Source organism: Amblyomma mixtum, chromosome 1, assembly GCF_055824585.1.
Source record: "Amblyomma mixtum isolate Tamu chromosome 1, ASM5582458v1, whole genome shotgun sequence".
NCBI lineage: Eukaryota > Metazoa > Arthropoda > Arachnida > Ixodida > Ixodidae > Amblyomma > Amblyomma mixtum.
Window position 1 is genome coordinate 291,545,257 of NC_143012.1, and position 16,053 is coordinate 291,561,309.

Consider the following 16,053-nt stretch of genomic DNA (forward strand, 5'->3'; position numbering starts at 1 on the left):
AGGTGTATTCGTGTTTAGATTGTACTCATTCAACTATGTTATAACCCTACCATTTTTCTTATTTCTACATCGCAGCTCCACGCAGTGCGCCGACAAATATTCGTCTCACTCCGATGGACTCGAGGAGCATAGCCATAAAGTTCGAGGTAGGTACATTATTTCGGTAATTAAAATGCAGAAGGAAGCCGACGCAGTTTTCGTGCAACACTTCAAATCAGTTGAACGGATTGTGAGCATAGAGCATAACACATCGAATAACGTAGCATGATAAGAGGGCAGATTTAGAAGGTGAAGTTATACTGCCTTTTGTGAGCTGTTTCTAGAGTACCTGGTGGCGGTGCTCTTATTGCGCCTTAAAGTACAGTCTAAAGGCACGATAAACGAGCTTTTCATAACTTTCTACTGTTTCCCAGCTTTACGGTGTGCATGATTGGTAGACCACTTGGCGTCCCTCCACACCTCCCGTATTAAGAGCAAAACTTGTCCTGAGCACTTTTACCAAAGTCTGAAGCTTCTAGTTTCGTATTACCTGCTGGCGAAAGGTTGGGAAGAATGATGCAGCAGTGGGATGCGCTGCGCAAATGTCGTAGGCAAGTGCTTTTAGCTGAGAGGTTTAAGTATTGATTATGATTGATTGATTGATTGATTGATTGATTGATTGATTGATTGATTGATTGATTGATTGATTCATTGATTGATTCATTGACTGATTCATTGATTGATTATGCACATGCGAAGGAATTCTGCAGCGCACGGAACAACGCTATCCTGCATCGAACAAGAATTTCTTATACGTCCGCTTATTCTCGACTCGTCTGATATTAAAAAGATGTCTGCACCGATGTCTTAACCGAGAGCATGCAAGACCCTAGCTATTACTGTAGTGTGCGATTGTGTCGTGAAAGCGATCATAGGACATTCAGAAGCATTTGGGGGAGGGGGGTGGCAAAATTATCAGAATCGCACATGGCGCCGTGCTGATGGAGAAAACTATCAAGGCCATTCGGGAAAAAGAGAAAACTCGGCAAACGCAAGCTTTGTCTACCACGCATAGAGGCGCGGATCGCATCTCTGCTGCGTTCTTTTGTGCCTAAGGTGGCTCGTCAAAAGGCTACGAGCGGAAGCTTCGCTGTCGGGTCCTTTCATCGGTCTTGGTGCGTCTGAATACAAAGCGCACGCTGTGGAACACCGAGCCCGTTCTAGCTCTTGCGTTTAGTCTGGACGCAGCATCTTCGAGATCAGTCGACAGTTATCACAGCATTGAATCAATACTTTTGGTACGCCGCTAAATTCCTCCCACGTTTTTGAAGACGCGAAAATATAGTAGCAGACTTTTTTTTTGTTTGCCTTGTTCAAGATGCTTTATCTACGAATGACTTTCAGCTCGTAGTGAAATGTTGAGTACGTATCTTCAGAAGCTGCATTATGCAAATTCTTACTTGCCTGGCTCATCGCAAACTGTGACCAGCATTTGTTTTTCGAAGCATTACAAGCTGCCTTATTTATGTAAACTGCCTATTACTATGGGTGAATTCGAGTAAGACCTTGAGATTCTTGTATGCTCCCGGAATTTGTGGGTTGGTGTGATTTGAAATAAAGAAAAAAAAGTCAGATAAACATCCACGACTGGGATTCCAACCCGCCGCGGCGCGAACAGGTCAGTTTCGCTGGCCACTGCGTGAGAGCTCTGGGATATCGCCGCTTTTTTATAAAGACGGTATTTAGCACAGTGAATCAATGTTCTATGTACAGAGGGCAAATCACATGCCTAGAACAACCAAACTGTGTGTTGCGGAGCTCCCAAAGCCGCTGCGACCAAGAAGGCAAAAAAATGACGATGAAATTCTATGAGTTTAACTGCGCTTGTTTACATCCAGACCGTTTTTAACCAAGTCTTACCGCTAGTTACCGTGTGTTACACCAGAAACACGCTCAGAGCGTGTTCTGGACATGCGTTTTGCCCTCTGTACATGAACTATGTACAAACCACGACGAAACAGTCGCGAATCGACACAATGCATTGTGCTACACACCTAAACAACCAAGCACGAGAAAAGATGCGACACAGGTCACATCAGTACTGCATCACAATACGATACACCTAAGCAACGAAGCACTAGAAAGAAGGCAATGAAGAGCACAGCACTAGCAGTGGTTGCCACTCTGGTTCAAATTCAGTTTGGGCATACAATTTCTTTACGTGAACAAGCATTCTGCTGAAGTGGTCAATTGCAGCAAAAACAGGTTCACAATGTCGGTCCATCATGCGCGTTTTCCAGCGGCGGTGTAGTCCAATCAGAACGAACGTCTAAGTGTTCACCATCAAATGCCAGTGCAGTGAGATATCACACAGAGTGCAGTGTCAAATATAGTTACAAAAATACCGTAGCTATCACCACAGCTGATCACGTCTAATGTTAACCTGCAGTACACTCTCGCACTGTGCATTACACATCATCTTCTTCGTCAACTAATACTGCTATGAAACTAATGTTTGCGCTTTGGGCTGTGTGATGGATAACGTTGTGGCAGAAACACGGAACTAGACCAATACGCTGTGGTGTTGGCAACGTTGCTGCAGAAACGTGGCATTGGAGCACGGCATACTTCGGGTAGATAGGCAATGACGGTGAAAAGCTTAAAGACGCGCATAACTGGCTCCCTGGACAGTAGAAATCTGCATTGCGATTTCAGGTGCGTGGCGGTGTTGTCCACCTGCCAAAAACTGTTTTCTCACGATATTTCGTGCTTGGAAATTCTAAACCACCATCCACTTTTTTAGTCAATTGTAATGGTCACGGATGCAAGAGGCTCGAAAGCAGCTTCATGTGTTTGAAGGAGATCTCGTGGAACGTTTGTTTAAGGAAGGAACTGTGTCTGCCAAAATTTCGTTGACTGCTCTGACTGTCAGTGACGGCATATGAAGCCCAACTTGATTTTCAGCCGCTCTCTCTGAACGAATGCGTAGGAAGGATTGTAGCTGAAATCGAACGCACGAGTTGGTTCCTTCTCTCTCGCGCGGTCAGCACCTCCCGGTCCAAAATCCGCCGGGAGACGGCGGCCGCAGCGTCAGCTTCGGCCGCGTGGACGGCTACTACGTGGCGTACCGGCGCGAGGGTTCGCCCGAGCCCCTGCGCTACCAGACACTGCACGAGCGCGAGGGCGTCCTCACGGGCCTGGACAGGGACACCCGCTACGAGGTGCTGGTGCAAGCCTACAACGCCAAGGGGCCCGGACCCCCTTCCGGAACGCACGTCGTACGCACGCTGGCCGCCGGTGAGAGAGGGAAAAGGGGGAGGAATGAATGAAGGGAGGGAGAAAGAAAACAAGCACAAGGTCATGTCTCTGGTAGTTACTAGCCTATATAGACAACCTAGTTACAAGCATGGCTGTTTGTCACGATAGCGTACTACTGTAGCCACTGTAGCTTCGAGAAGGGTGCATGCGAATGGTTACTTTACTACGCGCAGTCCTGATGCTTATGTTGACTGCAATTTACTCCTTCTCTGTGGCATTGTGAAGGAGTTTAGTTTTTATGTAGGAACTGAAAAAGAGAACACGTTCACAGACACAGCTAAAACCATAATGTTTGACAATTTGATAGCAATAGAAGCTTTTGATGCCTTTACCGACATGAACGTCACTTCCGGTCTGGTGACTTGACGTCACTCCAACCAATGGCGACTTTTTTTATGAGGGACGGAACATTTTCCCCCCATGAGGATTTTAATGTTACCGCAATGATATCTGCAACCGGTTCTGCCCACAAAATATGCGTAGTTTCCAGGTTCTGACTTTTACTTGACCACTCTAAATGCGCGAGGCGCACAGTGACAGCGCCTCTTTCCTCGCATCGCATGCTTTTCACTCAGTGGCGTGCAGGTATACTATGTAGGTTAAGGCCATGCCATTTCTGCTGACCTTATCTATCACAGACTTGTGAACGGAAAAACCCCGGCAGAACAAACCTTCGCATTCTACCCTTAGCGGCACCACAGTGCCGATCCGTTATTGACTGCGGTCCTGAATGTTGCAGATCCTCCCCCGCCTCCCACGTACCGGGTGATGGGCACCTCGGCAAGGACAATCTCTCTGGCTTGGGAGAGACCGGTGATCCCTCTCGATGATCCCCCCATCAGGAGTAAGCGCTCATGATGCATCGCTTTCTGAATTGAGAGCTTGGCGGTCGCAATCACTGCAGCGATAAAGAAATGCACTCTAACGGCTTGTAGAATGCGCTAATCTGCACGTTCGTCTTTTTGTCACCTTTATCTTTTTTTTTCTGTTTTTAAAGCGATCAACGTTAGCCATCCAAGATGTTTCATTTATACTACTCGCAAGCACCTCTCACAGATAGGGTTATGAGTAGCCTAAAAGGCAGATGCCTTCACTTAACCGATCAATGACACTGCTGTGGCATCCCTGTAAGTCGTCCTCTCTGAACACAGCCTACTACGTGTCCTGGCGTGCGGAAGGCGACGAGCACCCCTGGCGGGAGCAGTCAGTGGGCGGCGACCGGAGCAGCTTCACTCTGTCGGGGCTCGCTTGCGGAACCAGACACCAACTGCGCATGCGCTCCGCTAGCGACGTAGGGTCAGGGCCTGAGGGGAACGTGGTCACCGCCGCCACCGAGGGGAACCGTGAGTGTGAAGCTCTGACTGACTGCATTGCCCTCCCGGGTACTAGCCTTCCCTCAACGCTTTCGTGCTACACCCCGTAATACTAATTAAGGCACCGGTACTGGAATTCGAAATTGCGTGCCCTAGAAGTTATTTAAAGAAAGTTAGCCCGTTTCTCACTGCTTGCGGAATTGTACCGTGAAAAAATACACTACTACTTGTTCTGCGCTTACCTAGGACTAGGCAATTTGCGCACTTGTCAACCTCACAGGCTGTTGCAGGCCTCGGTTTGCTACGGTTGTGGTTGCTTACCAGGCTACTATATGGAAGTTTTTCTCTTTTTCCCTTTTGGCCAGATCACCGCTGGGCGCATTAGCGCCGTTTCAATCTATGACGCTTAATCATTACTTACGTATGGAACAAGAGAATTTCAACGGCGTCTGTGCTTTGGTGGCGCTGCGTGGCAGGCCCCGTGCTGCAGCAGCCCGACCGGCTGGTGGAGAGCAACTCGAGCGCCGCCTGGCTGCGCCCCGAGGCGTGGTGGCACGGCGGCTGCCCCATCGGCCACTTCACCGTCCACTACCGGCGCAGTGCCGAGGCCGACTGGACGCTGGCCTCCAGCCACCTGGCGCCCCACCACGGCGAACTGGTGCTCTCTGACCTGGAGCCGGGCTCCTGGTACGTGCTGCTCATGGTGGCCCACAACGACGCAGGGAGCACCACGGCGCAGCTCAACTTCGCCACGCTCACGCTGGACGGAGGTGCGTCGCTGACAGGGACACTGTCTTGCTAGCTGCTTCGGAGAGCAAAACCTGATTCGGCATGGTCATTTACTTTAAATGCTGACAGCGCCATCCGGGAGGACCACTAATTAGGACAAGTTGAAATTGGCCTTTATCGATAGTGTATCCATTATAATGAAAGATACTACTAAAATGTAATCTGTTTTGAGCTGCAAAAGATCACAAATGAAATACGGCTGTCACCACCACCAGCTGTTTCCGCAAGCAAACTGCAATGCACCAAGACCTTTAAACGCTGACACCTGAGGCTCGGCTGTGCCGCCATTCCTTTTCAGTGGTGATCACGGAGTCTTTTCTGGTCTTGACGCCATGAATTTGAATCGTGGGGAGGGAAAATATTTATATTCAATTTTCTGGGTAACAAATTTGTTTCAGCTGTCAAAGAAAGATCTAAAATTCCGGAAAGAGCAATAGCACCGATTTGTTTATTAAGAATTAAACCAAGAAAAAGCTTTCCTCAATATCGCGTTAACATTGTCGTGACAAATGCCCATCCAGTATTAGCTAGGTAGAAATGGCATGTTTTTCGTGCGGTGTGGGATAGCTGGTGGTCATGTGGAGCTTCGGTCAGTGGCAGCGCAGCTCATTTTACGCTTGCACAGAGGAGACGCTCTGCGAATGCAGGTGACGCGCGCATGCATCACATTTGAATGAATGCCACTTTACCCGACTATGCGAAGAGTTGTTGAAGACAACGAACCCGCTATCTCAGCATTCGTTGCCTTTCTCGTCGACGTCCATCGATTTGCAGCCAGGCCAGCAGTGACTTCCTACCTGGTCAAGAGGGCATGTTAAGGCAAGACTTTGGTTTCACCTAGTTGTTGCAGGAGCATAACTAAAGATATACAACGGAGCAAGAAAACAATGACGAGACCACACAAGAAACAAGACGGGCACCGTCCTTGTTTCGGATTCTCATCCTTGTTTTCTAGCGCGGTTGTTTTCTTTACCGTGTTAAGGGTGTAGAAATTCTATTCATTGGTTAACATTTATAGAGACAACCTCGAGCAATTTCTTTTTCATTCCCATTTTCATTTTCATTTCCCATACGCTGGCGATGGATCGAGAAGTGGAATAGTGTAATGGGTGTTATTTCGCTTTTCCGCAGCACCTTTCAATGTTCTCTTGAGAAATTATAGAATTTTGCGTTTGCGTCCCTCATTGCGTTCCCAGCTCTTGCTCTTTAAGTCTAGCTTAAAGGGAACGCACTAAAGTAGGGCGTTTGGAATTGATTCGAGAGATACAATTAAGGAAGTTAGTTTTCTTTTCTTCCACTACTGTTTCCCTCTCACAGTCGTTTTACAAGATTTTACAGATTGCGCCATCGCGCTGCTCACGGATACCGATACACATCTCCTATTTGCTGCATATGGCCGCCAAAGCGGCCTGATCATAGCGGGGTGCCGAACAAAGTACTTCTGATTGGGTCGAGCAATAACAAAATGGGCAACACACCAATTCAGATCTCGAGCGCGCCTAAGGTTCTTTATCCATTTCCCCCACAGTGGCATTGTGCCTTCCTCTCAAATCAAAGGACTTTCAATCAATCAAGCTGACATTAAGTGTGAACGTGTTAGCTTTTCAGCCTCTTTTTCTTTTCCTTAAAAGGTGATTTATTGTTAGTTGAGTAGTCTGCTGGTTACAGCTATTCGCACGACACCCCACATTACGTTAGATTGGAGCAAATCGGATACATGTAATCTTCTAATGAAATCAACGAAAGGTCACAGAATTATAGATCCATTACCAAATGGGGCATTTTTTGGCTTTCTCTTTTGTCTTTTGCCTACGTCTGTTCTTTGTGCAAATCAAACTCCACAAGTATCTGAGGCGCCAGCAAATGCTACGATGGGTTTTCAAGTTCACCAGCATGCACGAAAATTTAACGGCAGTGCCATCTTAGCTTTCGCATCAATGCACGCTTATGCTGAGCAACCCTGAAAATTTCCACGTATTGGCAACATAGAGGTAACTGCAAAAGTTTCCTATTTCAGTGTCTTTTTAACTTGTTTTGTGTCCGCGAGTTTGTTTCATTGTAGATTTTTCATTGAAGATGTTACACTTTTTACTCCTTGAATTGACTCGAAAACTTTTGTAGTGCGTAAAGAAAACAAAAAAAAAATAATTAAGCGTCGTTCCCTCAGTGACTTCTCTATACCGTTCTTGTTGCAGACGTACCTTCACACAAGCCTCACCTGCTGGACGCCAAGATGGCGTCCTTCTACCGGCACCTGACCGTGACGCTGCCTATCGGCAGCTCGGTGCTAGTGCTAGTTGTGGTGCTGGCCGTGCTGTGGTGTGTTATGCGGCGCCATTCAGATGACGTCACCACTGTGCACGGCACGCCTCAAGGTAAGCACCTCTGAGCCGCTTATGACGCACTGTGTACTAATAATGGCTGTTCGTTAGAATGGTGTTACAATCACATACCCGTTTCACCACCTAGTCTTTTGCGCTTCTGTTAAAAAAAATGGATTTCTTACTCACTGCTGATCAAAACCAGTACTTCAGATGAATCGCGGGCTCAAGACATTGTTGTTAAATAAACATTGATTCCGTGAAAACAGCGACCACAAGAATGCCGAAGGCGTTCAGTTAGCCATAGTTAAGCATGAGCTCTGAATGCTAGATTCACAGCGATGTCAAAGCGGTTATCACGACTTCGATTTGTGCGATATGTGTCCGAAGTTGCCCAAAAGGAGGCGACGGTACATATATTGCGTGGTACGTCGGAACTCATTGCTTAGACCATAGAAGCGGACACGTTATCTCTGGTTGCCAGCCGATAACTGTGAGTATCCTAGGTCGGCCACAGTGTGAAATGCGACAGCAATGCGAAGTAAAGAAGAATGCCGGAGAGGAATGTTGACGGGGGGGTTAAGGGGAGGGACACAAAATGAGAAATATAGTCGTGCTGGGCAAGCGTAAGGAATAAAGTAAGAGGCATGGCACTCCAACTGGCAGTTCAATTGCAGGTTGCACAAATAAATCGCGTAAAAATTTTGCTTTTCTCGTAACCACCACGAACAAAGCGCGGCCTCACAAGGTGATCTCGCGATACAAGCTGCAGGCGAAGTTTGTGCGAAATAGTCTCAATCACTATCTAGCAGGAGCTTAACCCTGAATGCTGTGTCTGCACCTATTAATTGCAGAGGCATATCTTCCGCGTGGTTATGCACGTTGTGCTTAAAGCACATACACCGATGCTTGGACTCAGTCTCTACTATTATTAACCAACCGCCCTAAACACAAACACGAATTTTCTCCTCTCTTTTCGGCTACCGCAGGCAGCGTGTCCGGAGAACGCTACAAGAGCGAGGCGCTGGGCACCGCGGAGCCCACATATTGCGGGAGCGGCGGCTCGTCTCGTGGTTCATCGGCGTACGCCGTGCCGCACAGAGTATACGACGTGCCCTACGCCCACAAGAGGACAGGTAAGGTCTGACTATGACAGGCAGCTTCCGACATTTTTACCCTTTGTTCCTTTTTTTTTCTGCATCGTCTAACCCGCAGAAGCTCCGAAATACATACACAATTTCTGATTACCTTCGAGATCTGTTCTCAGCGTGGTACGTTATTACGTGCGTTGTTATTTCAGCTGTTAGCTTCCTCTCATTGGCTGAAAGCTAAACGACACTCAGAGTTGATACTGAAACTGGAACTTCTGGTGTTTTCTATTTTTACAGAACAGGCAATGTGGCGGTATAGTACATTCGATCTGTTACCTCCGCTACTGACATCAAATTACGCTACTTTCATGTAGAATGCTTAATCGACGCTGCGTTCAAGGTTCCCTCCAGCTATAGATGGGCCACATGGCTTTCATTCGTTTTGAAAAAATACTCAGTGCTGCTCTTGGTCCGACAGGCAGCGGATTCAGTAATTTAGTTTGCAGTGACGGCAGCACTAAAAAGGCATGTAAAAAAATGAGCTTAGCAAGCGACATAATTGAATCGTTCCCTGCATTTTCTCTTTCATTATAGCCGAACAGATACCCATTCAGTCTAGGAAATCCCAGACATCTACAGGCCTGTGAGTAATCTTCACAACCTTTACTATTAAGCACACTGCAAGACAAAAGCTAAAAAAAAAGCGATCTACTTTATAAAGCTATTGTTCAACTTGAACGCAAATCTACTATTGGCGAAAGAAAGGCATTGTTGTTTAAGTGCGTTATATATTCTTTTTCTTTCCCAGAAGCCGAGACGGATCTCAACTTTTTTACGTGTCGAGCAAATCAAAAGTGTTCGACGACGAGGACATGCACAGGTTATGACGCGTGGTAAGTCCATGTAATTTATTTCAGTTATATGCATTGTACAACTAAGAAATACTGTGGTCGTCCTCACAGGCTGGCACTTAATTGTTGTCCGGAAAGACGGAAGTCAAGTGGTTTTGCGCAAGAAGAGATGTCACAAGTATGCCTAATATGTGAGTGGTCATATCAAAGAGTCCTTCTTGTCTGCTTTTTGACTTCTGTGTCACACTTTCCAGCATTTTATTTCATTCGTTTGTTTCCGCCCTTTTTCAATTTATTCCTTTTAGCAGCAAGAACTTGGTATTAATAATCTAAACCTTATCATTGTAAATGTAACTTTCTTTATGGATTCATATTGCATACAAATACGCCTATCTGTCCCTTCATCTGATATCTGCGCTTTCATTGCTGCATTTAGAAAATCATGGCCGATAATGTTTGATCCTGTCTATTCCACACAGAAAATTATTCTTAAGAACGTGTCTCTTTACAGTTTCGATGGGAAGGAGAAGTTATTTCTAGCGTTAAAACTACTGAGATAGAGGCTAAACTGACGAATACTTCCGCACATAGGCTTGTTACTCAATCTGACATTGCTTATTTTCTCATTACCAATTGCTCCTCCATGACATCCGCATGGATACCAGCCACTCATGAATTCAACTTTAGCAATGACATCCTTCTGAAAAAGCCGACAGGTTTTTAACCCGTAGTAGCGATAACTTTAACGAGAGGGGAGATGAAATAAGACTCAAAAGAAAAACTCTTGTTGCGTCACAACAGCACTGCGATCCAAATTCATTCTTCTGAGTTTCAGTGGTACAAAAATTTCCTATTTGCATTGTTTCAGATGAAATTAATAGGGAACCAAGCGTACGTGACACCCACCGAAGCACGTCTCCATTCAGCTCTTCTGCCAGGCCACGGAGCAGTCTGAGCCACGAACTGCCGGAAGTTTCTCTCAAACGGCATCGGCTGGGCTAAACACCTGTCTGCACATGTCTCGTCAACCGTTTCGACTTTGTGAAGAAGAGCGAACATGACACGCAGCTTTTGAACCTACTTCAATAATTATTGCGATTTACAACCGAGCCAGCAATCACAAGTCACATTGATGCTGTAATGCTGCATAATCGGACGTAAGACGTTATACTGCGCTTTCTGCACCTACGCTTTCTCAACGAAAGTTGCATGACAGGCAGTGCGCACGATTTCAGTTATAGGATATTTACTTGCGGTTTCGCAAATATTTTTAGGTGACCACGTTGAATTATTGTGTTAATGCTTCAGTGTTACGACATGAACACGTGTTTTTGTGATGTGTCATGTCAAGAGGTGTGGGTGGCCTGTGATATTCGTTTACAATCATCTTATTTTCTCATCAAGCAAGCAGGCTCACAACGTATGGCATTATGCGTCAATATCTGGGTACAAGCGTTGACGCCAGTCTTTTGAGGGATGAAAACAGCCACAAGAAGAACATCACGTGCCCACCACTTACGTATCAGGAGAGATGCTCTCTTACCTTGGAAACTCTCCCGTACTGCCACTGACTGCCTTTTGGTATACGTAAATTGCGTCAATATTATGATTACAAGAGGCGTACAGACTCAAGGGTACAGGGGACTTCAAGGTCTTTGTATATTTGTAAATACTATAAAAAGGTCTCTAATAAAATATTTTAAGAACATACCATGGATGTACTCTTTCTTTTTACCTTGTGGCAATATGATAGTACATGAAGGACAATTGGACTTCAAGACAACAGAAGCAGACGCATGGACACCGGAAAGAAGGCCGCTGTTTTTTCAATTTCCTCTTTTTATGCTGTTACCGTGCTCCAGTTGTAAGAAGCGTCATCTCGATGTATGAAGTAAAATGTCTTCTTGATATGGCTCGATATTTTCTACATCCTCGTGTGGTTGGAGGTCACTTTTCAATAATACTACGAAAGGCAATACTGTATTGTCGTAAACTAGGACTTAATGTGGCCAGCACTCCACGTCAGTGGGTACTTTTTTTGACAAACCAATGACTATGGCATCACGACTGCTAAGAAAATGAGTACTTTATTGGCGCCGGGTGCACGCAGTAATGCTCGACTCGGAAAACTTTTATGCTTTCAAATAATTTCCGCAGTAAAATGTGGCGATAAGGGAGTTTTCACAGAGCTTCATGCAGTTTTAAGAACCGATATAGTCTCTTTTATTTATATTGACAGAGGTTTCGCGCAGCTGTAAAACAAAAAAAAAATGAGCCCAAATAAGGAACTTCCTGTTGTCCTGAGGAAATTTTCTATTAGTGCATGGAACACCACTGGGGCCTTACAACCACAGCGTACTTGTGCAGAAGAATGCAGCGCACATCTACTAAGACGATTTTTTTTGTCACGGTCGAAAAACAGGGTATTATGGTGTGGGTCTTGGCATTATATGCTTGCATGTTAACACACGCGCGCTGGCTAGATAATGTGAATGATTTCACGCAAAAACAATTTGGGGAAACACATGCTCCGCCCTAAGGGTATGACGCGAGAGCGTTGAAGGTGTAGCGAGCATCACGATTGCGTGATGTAAATAAGAACACGAGTAAAGCGCAGATCTACAGCACGAAATTATATAATTGAGATGAATGCGAGGCCAACAATAAGAATGCGCCCCTCTCTGCGATGCTGCCAGGAGAGAAAATTTATTCGTTTAGTCAAGGTCCCTGCACGCGCTCGGCGCGAACATGGACGGCGCCAAGCAGTGGCTCTGTCTCGTTTTCCTTTGCTTTGTCGCCGGCAATGGTGCTGCTACAGCTTTAATGGCTCCTTTCAGCGACCTGAAATCCTCTGCATATATATCACTTCGGCGACCCGAACACATAGTGGCGCAAACCCTACAATTGCTAGAGCCGGCCGCACCTCGCGCACCATCTCATGGCGCAGCGGCGCTCCGCGGCGCGTCTTAGTTCTGGCCGATGCCGCATGCCGTCACGACTAAACCAATCAGTTGAGCCGAGCTGCTGCGCCAGCCGACCAATCACGTATTTTAAAGTGATAGCTTTTTCGCTCACAGTTAACGCACTGTCAAAGCACGGCCAGCGCCCCCAACGGCGGATTTCATGCATAAGAAAGTCTGTAAAGGTGTCGCTGTAGTAAATTCTGGTGGCACGGGCTACACCTTCCGCGTCACCGTAACGTCATCAGCAATGGTAAATTCGCACTAACGGGAAGCAGCCAGCCGTTGTAAATTTCTAGAGCAAAAGCTATTGTACGAAGCCCGACCCGGCGGTGCCTCAGGGTAGTCTTCGAACACATGCTGGCAGAGCAGCCAGCAGATCCCTTACCTCCGATGGGAAAATCCAGTTGCGCCACGTGTGAGTACTAATGTGCGCGTGGTCGCGAAGTAGCGGACCCCAGTAATGATAAATCAGCCGCCGACGACGCTACGCATCAGCTGCGTTTCGATCAGAAAGGTGGATGCAGCGAAGACCGAGGCGGCGCGTAGTGCTTGGGACTCCGCACTAAATTGGAAAGCTACAGCCCTCAAACGACTGGAGGCTCGAACAGAGGAAGAACGCGGTCGCGACTTCGTGCCAACAACGCATTGCTGGTCAACCGGATGAGGTTCGTGCCCTGTTGCGGCTCGAGGTAGCGTGTCCGGGATGAGGAACGTCTGAAGCTTCGAAGTTGGAGATTACAAAAACAAGCAGATTTAATTGGCAAGAAACTAAGACACTTATTTACATAAATTTACAAAAAGAAGAGCAAGGAATCAAAAGTTAAGAGTTCATAGCGTCGAGCGTCTCGATGAGCCTGTTACCCAAGGCTCAGAGCCACTGGATGAACCTATTACTGAAGGTCCAGAGCCACACTGGATGAACCTATTACCGAAGGTCCAGAGCGTTCGTGTCCACTTTGGTCGCAGGTTATATAGCCCAAGGCTCCGCCCTTTCACCAGGCGACAATCCATCGCGACACAAAAGATCGGCACTAGCACAGCCATCGAAGACCTGTTGAGCCCTTTCACTAGGCGGCAATTCTTCGTGGCACAAAAGATCGCCACCACACGTCACTGCCAACCAAGCCACCTGTTGAGAGCCCGCCCGTGGGAACTGGCGAGGATGAAGCTAAGCCCGCATCTCTATAGCATTGTGTTGGCCACTCGCGTCCATCGAACACAGGTGTGGCCTGTGGACTTCGCAGACGCAGCTGGCCAAGACACCTGTTGAGAGCCCGCACGTGGGAACTGGCGAGGAAGATGCCAAGTCCGCATCACGATAGCATTGTGTTCGCCGCTCGCGTCCATCGAACACAGGTGTGGCCTGTTGACTTCGCAGACGCAGCTGGGCCGGCTTCCTCTGATTCGTTCCGGGCTTCTTTCAGTCGAGGGGCAACCTATCTTCCCCGGTCGTCGGTCCCTCTAGAACCTTCTAGAAGGTCGTTGGCACCGAGCCGTGGGGTCATCTTGGGGTCAAACGTCCCGTAGAAATGGTGCTACTGTTGAATCCACCTCCGTTTGATCTCGGGTCTCAAGATGGGTCGTAACAGCCCATACATTTCTCAGATCATAAAGCACTCGTTCAAATCCTCCGGTAATAAAATTTATAAATTAGCCCAGTCCTACCAACTTGCATGGGGCACAATTACCTTAATCATTTTGCAAGCCACTTCAGGCGGATCACTCGTCGTAGTCTTGAGGTAAGGAATCCCTGTTTCTTTTTTTCCTTTTCTTAACTATAATTTCCCAAGGAATCCAGGTTCGGCATGACTCTTCCATCTGTGGCAAATTACACGCAGCACAGCTTTCACGTCCCGCCATGTACGAAACTCTCCACAGTGTTTATGCCACGCCTGACGTAGTGTCAATGCTTGTTAGATAGCGCTTCCAGATAAGATAGCCTTAGAGCAGCGTGCAGAATGTAGATGTGTGGTAACGTAGCTTGCTTGGAAGCCCATACGTTCACTATATGGCGAATTGTAGTGCAAAGCCCGCGCCAACGTCGGAGAGCAAAACTAAGCGTTGACGTCAGAATTAAAACACTTTTATGTATTAAATGATAATTAGCAGTGGGGGCAAGAATGATTGTAGCCTCTATTAGATATACCTCTACGAGTTTAATTTACACCACTCGACTACCTGAGACTCGGGTTTGCCGTTATTATATCTCATATTGTTCTAATCCGAAAGCATTACTAGTAAAGAAGGTACAGCGTAGGTGGTACAGAAAATCACAGTGATGGCAAGAAAAATAGTATGACGTCATCAAGCGGCCGTAGGTTGCACACAGCAAGCCAAGCATCACCATTTCAGAGAATCATGTGCATATTTTAAGGTATTAAGGTACGTTGTTTGGCTTGGTGGTGAGTGAACATTATGAAGGAACACAGCGCAAAAAAAGGCATAGAAGAGAATAGACACACACGAGCGCTGACTAGCAACTTGATACATTTATTGCGCGAGCGCGTAAATACACGTGAGGAGGCTTGCACAGAAGCGGAAAAAGGAAACAGAAAGAATCACCAAAACCAAGGATTGGAGCGGGCCGCCGCGGTGGCTCAGTGGCTATGGTGCTCGGCTGCTGACCCAAAAGACGCGGGTTCGATCCCGGCCGCGGCGGCTGGAATTTCTTTGGAGGAGAAATTCTAGAGGCCCGTGTACTGTGCGATGTCAGTGCACGTTAAAGAACCCCAGGTGGTCGAAATTTCCGGAGCCCTCCACTACGGCGTCTCTCATAGCCTTAGTCGCTTTGGGACGTTAAACCCCATAAACCAAACCAAACCAAGGATTGGAGCGACACAGCGGGACTGAAAGTTTTGCGGAAAGGAGTCTCACTCGTCTATCCGTACTCCCCACTGCCCGACCTCAATATGACACCACTTTTCCTGACTAAATTCATGCCAAAATTATGACACAACCGTTTATTGTACAGCGTTCCGGGTGGTGTCATACGATTTCTCGTTTTATATATATATATATATATATATATATATATATATATATATAGAGAGAGAGAGGAGAGAGAGAGAGAAATGAATTTTAATGAGGGAAAGGTGGAGAGGTCGGCCGGTGGTAACATGGCTCACATGTGCTAGTCTAATTGTAGGCTAGCTTGCGACAGGGCTTCGAAACGAAAGCATATGCACCTTCAGTTTTGTGCACTGCGGGACTCCACCCCCTCCCTTAAGGAGCGCTCGAGGTGTCCACCGATATGTGAGTTGCTGCGCCATTGAGTTTTCTCCAAAACCAACTTTGGTATTAAGACTGTAATGCAACCGTTCGTCCTGAAGCGTTCTGAGCACTTGGTGCCATACACGCGCGCGCGCGCCTGTATGACACCAAGTGCTCAGAACGCTTCAGGACAAGCGCGCGCGCGTGTGTGTGTGTGC

General features: G+C 47.0%; 1 protein-coding gene across 1 annotated transcript in view; it reads left to right on the top strand.

The window, feature by feature from the left end:
• The window catches only part of LOC149372032 (cell adhesion molecule Dscam1-like), a 133,884-nt gene extending 123,295 nt beyond the window's left edge, over positions 1-10,589 (top strand). The window contains exons 18-28 of the mRNA XM_089566394.1: positions 76-146; positions 3,027-3,276; positions 4,037-4,141; positions 4,449-4,640; positions 5,087-5,380; positions 7,595-7,774; positions 8,710-8,856; positions 9,406-9,454; positions 9,620-9,704; positions 9,774-9,853; positions 10,531-10,589. Coding sequence (XP_089422520.1) covers positions 76-146; positions 3,027-3,276; positions 4,037-4,141; positions 4,449-4,640; positions 5,087-5,380; positions 7,595-7,774; positions 8,710-8,856; positions 9,406-9,454; positions 9,620-9,698 — 1,367 coding nt within the window. The 3' untranslated portion in view covers positions 9,699-9,704; positions 9,774-9,853; positions 10,531-10,589. The remainder of the gene's footprint in view (positions 1-75; positions 147-3,026; positions 3,277-4,036; positions 4,142-4,448; positions 4,641-5,086; positions 5,381-7,594; positions 7,775-8,709; positions 8,857-9,405; positions 9,455-9,619; positions 9,705-9,773; positions 9,854-10,530) is intronic.
• Positions 10,590-16,053: the final 5,464 nt, after the last annotated feature.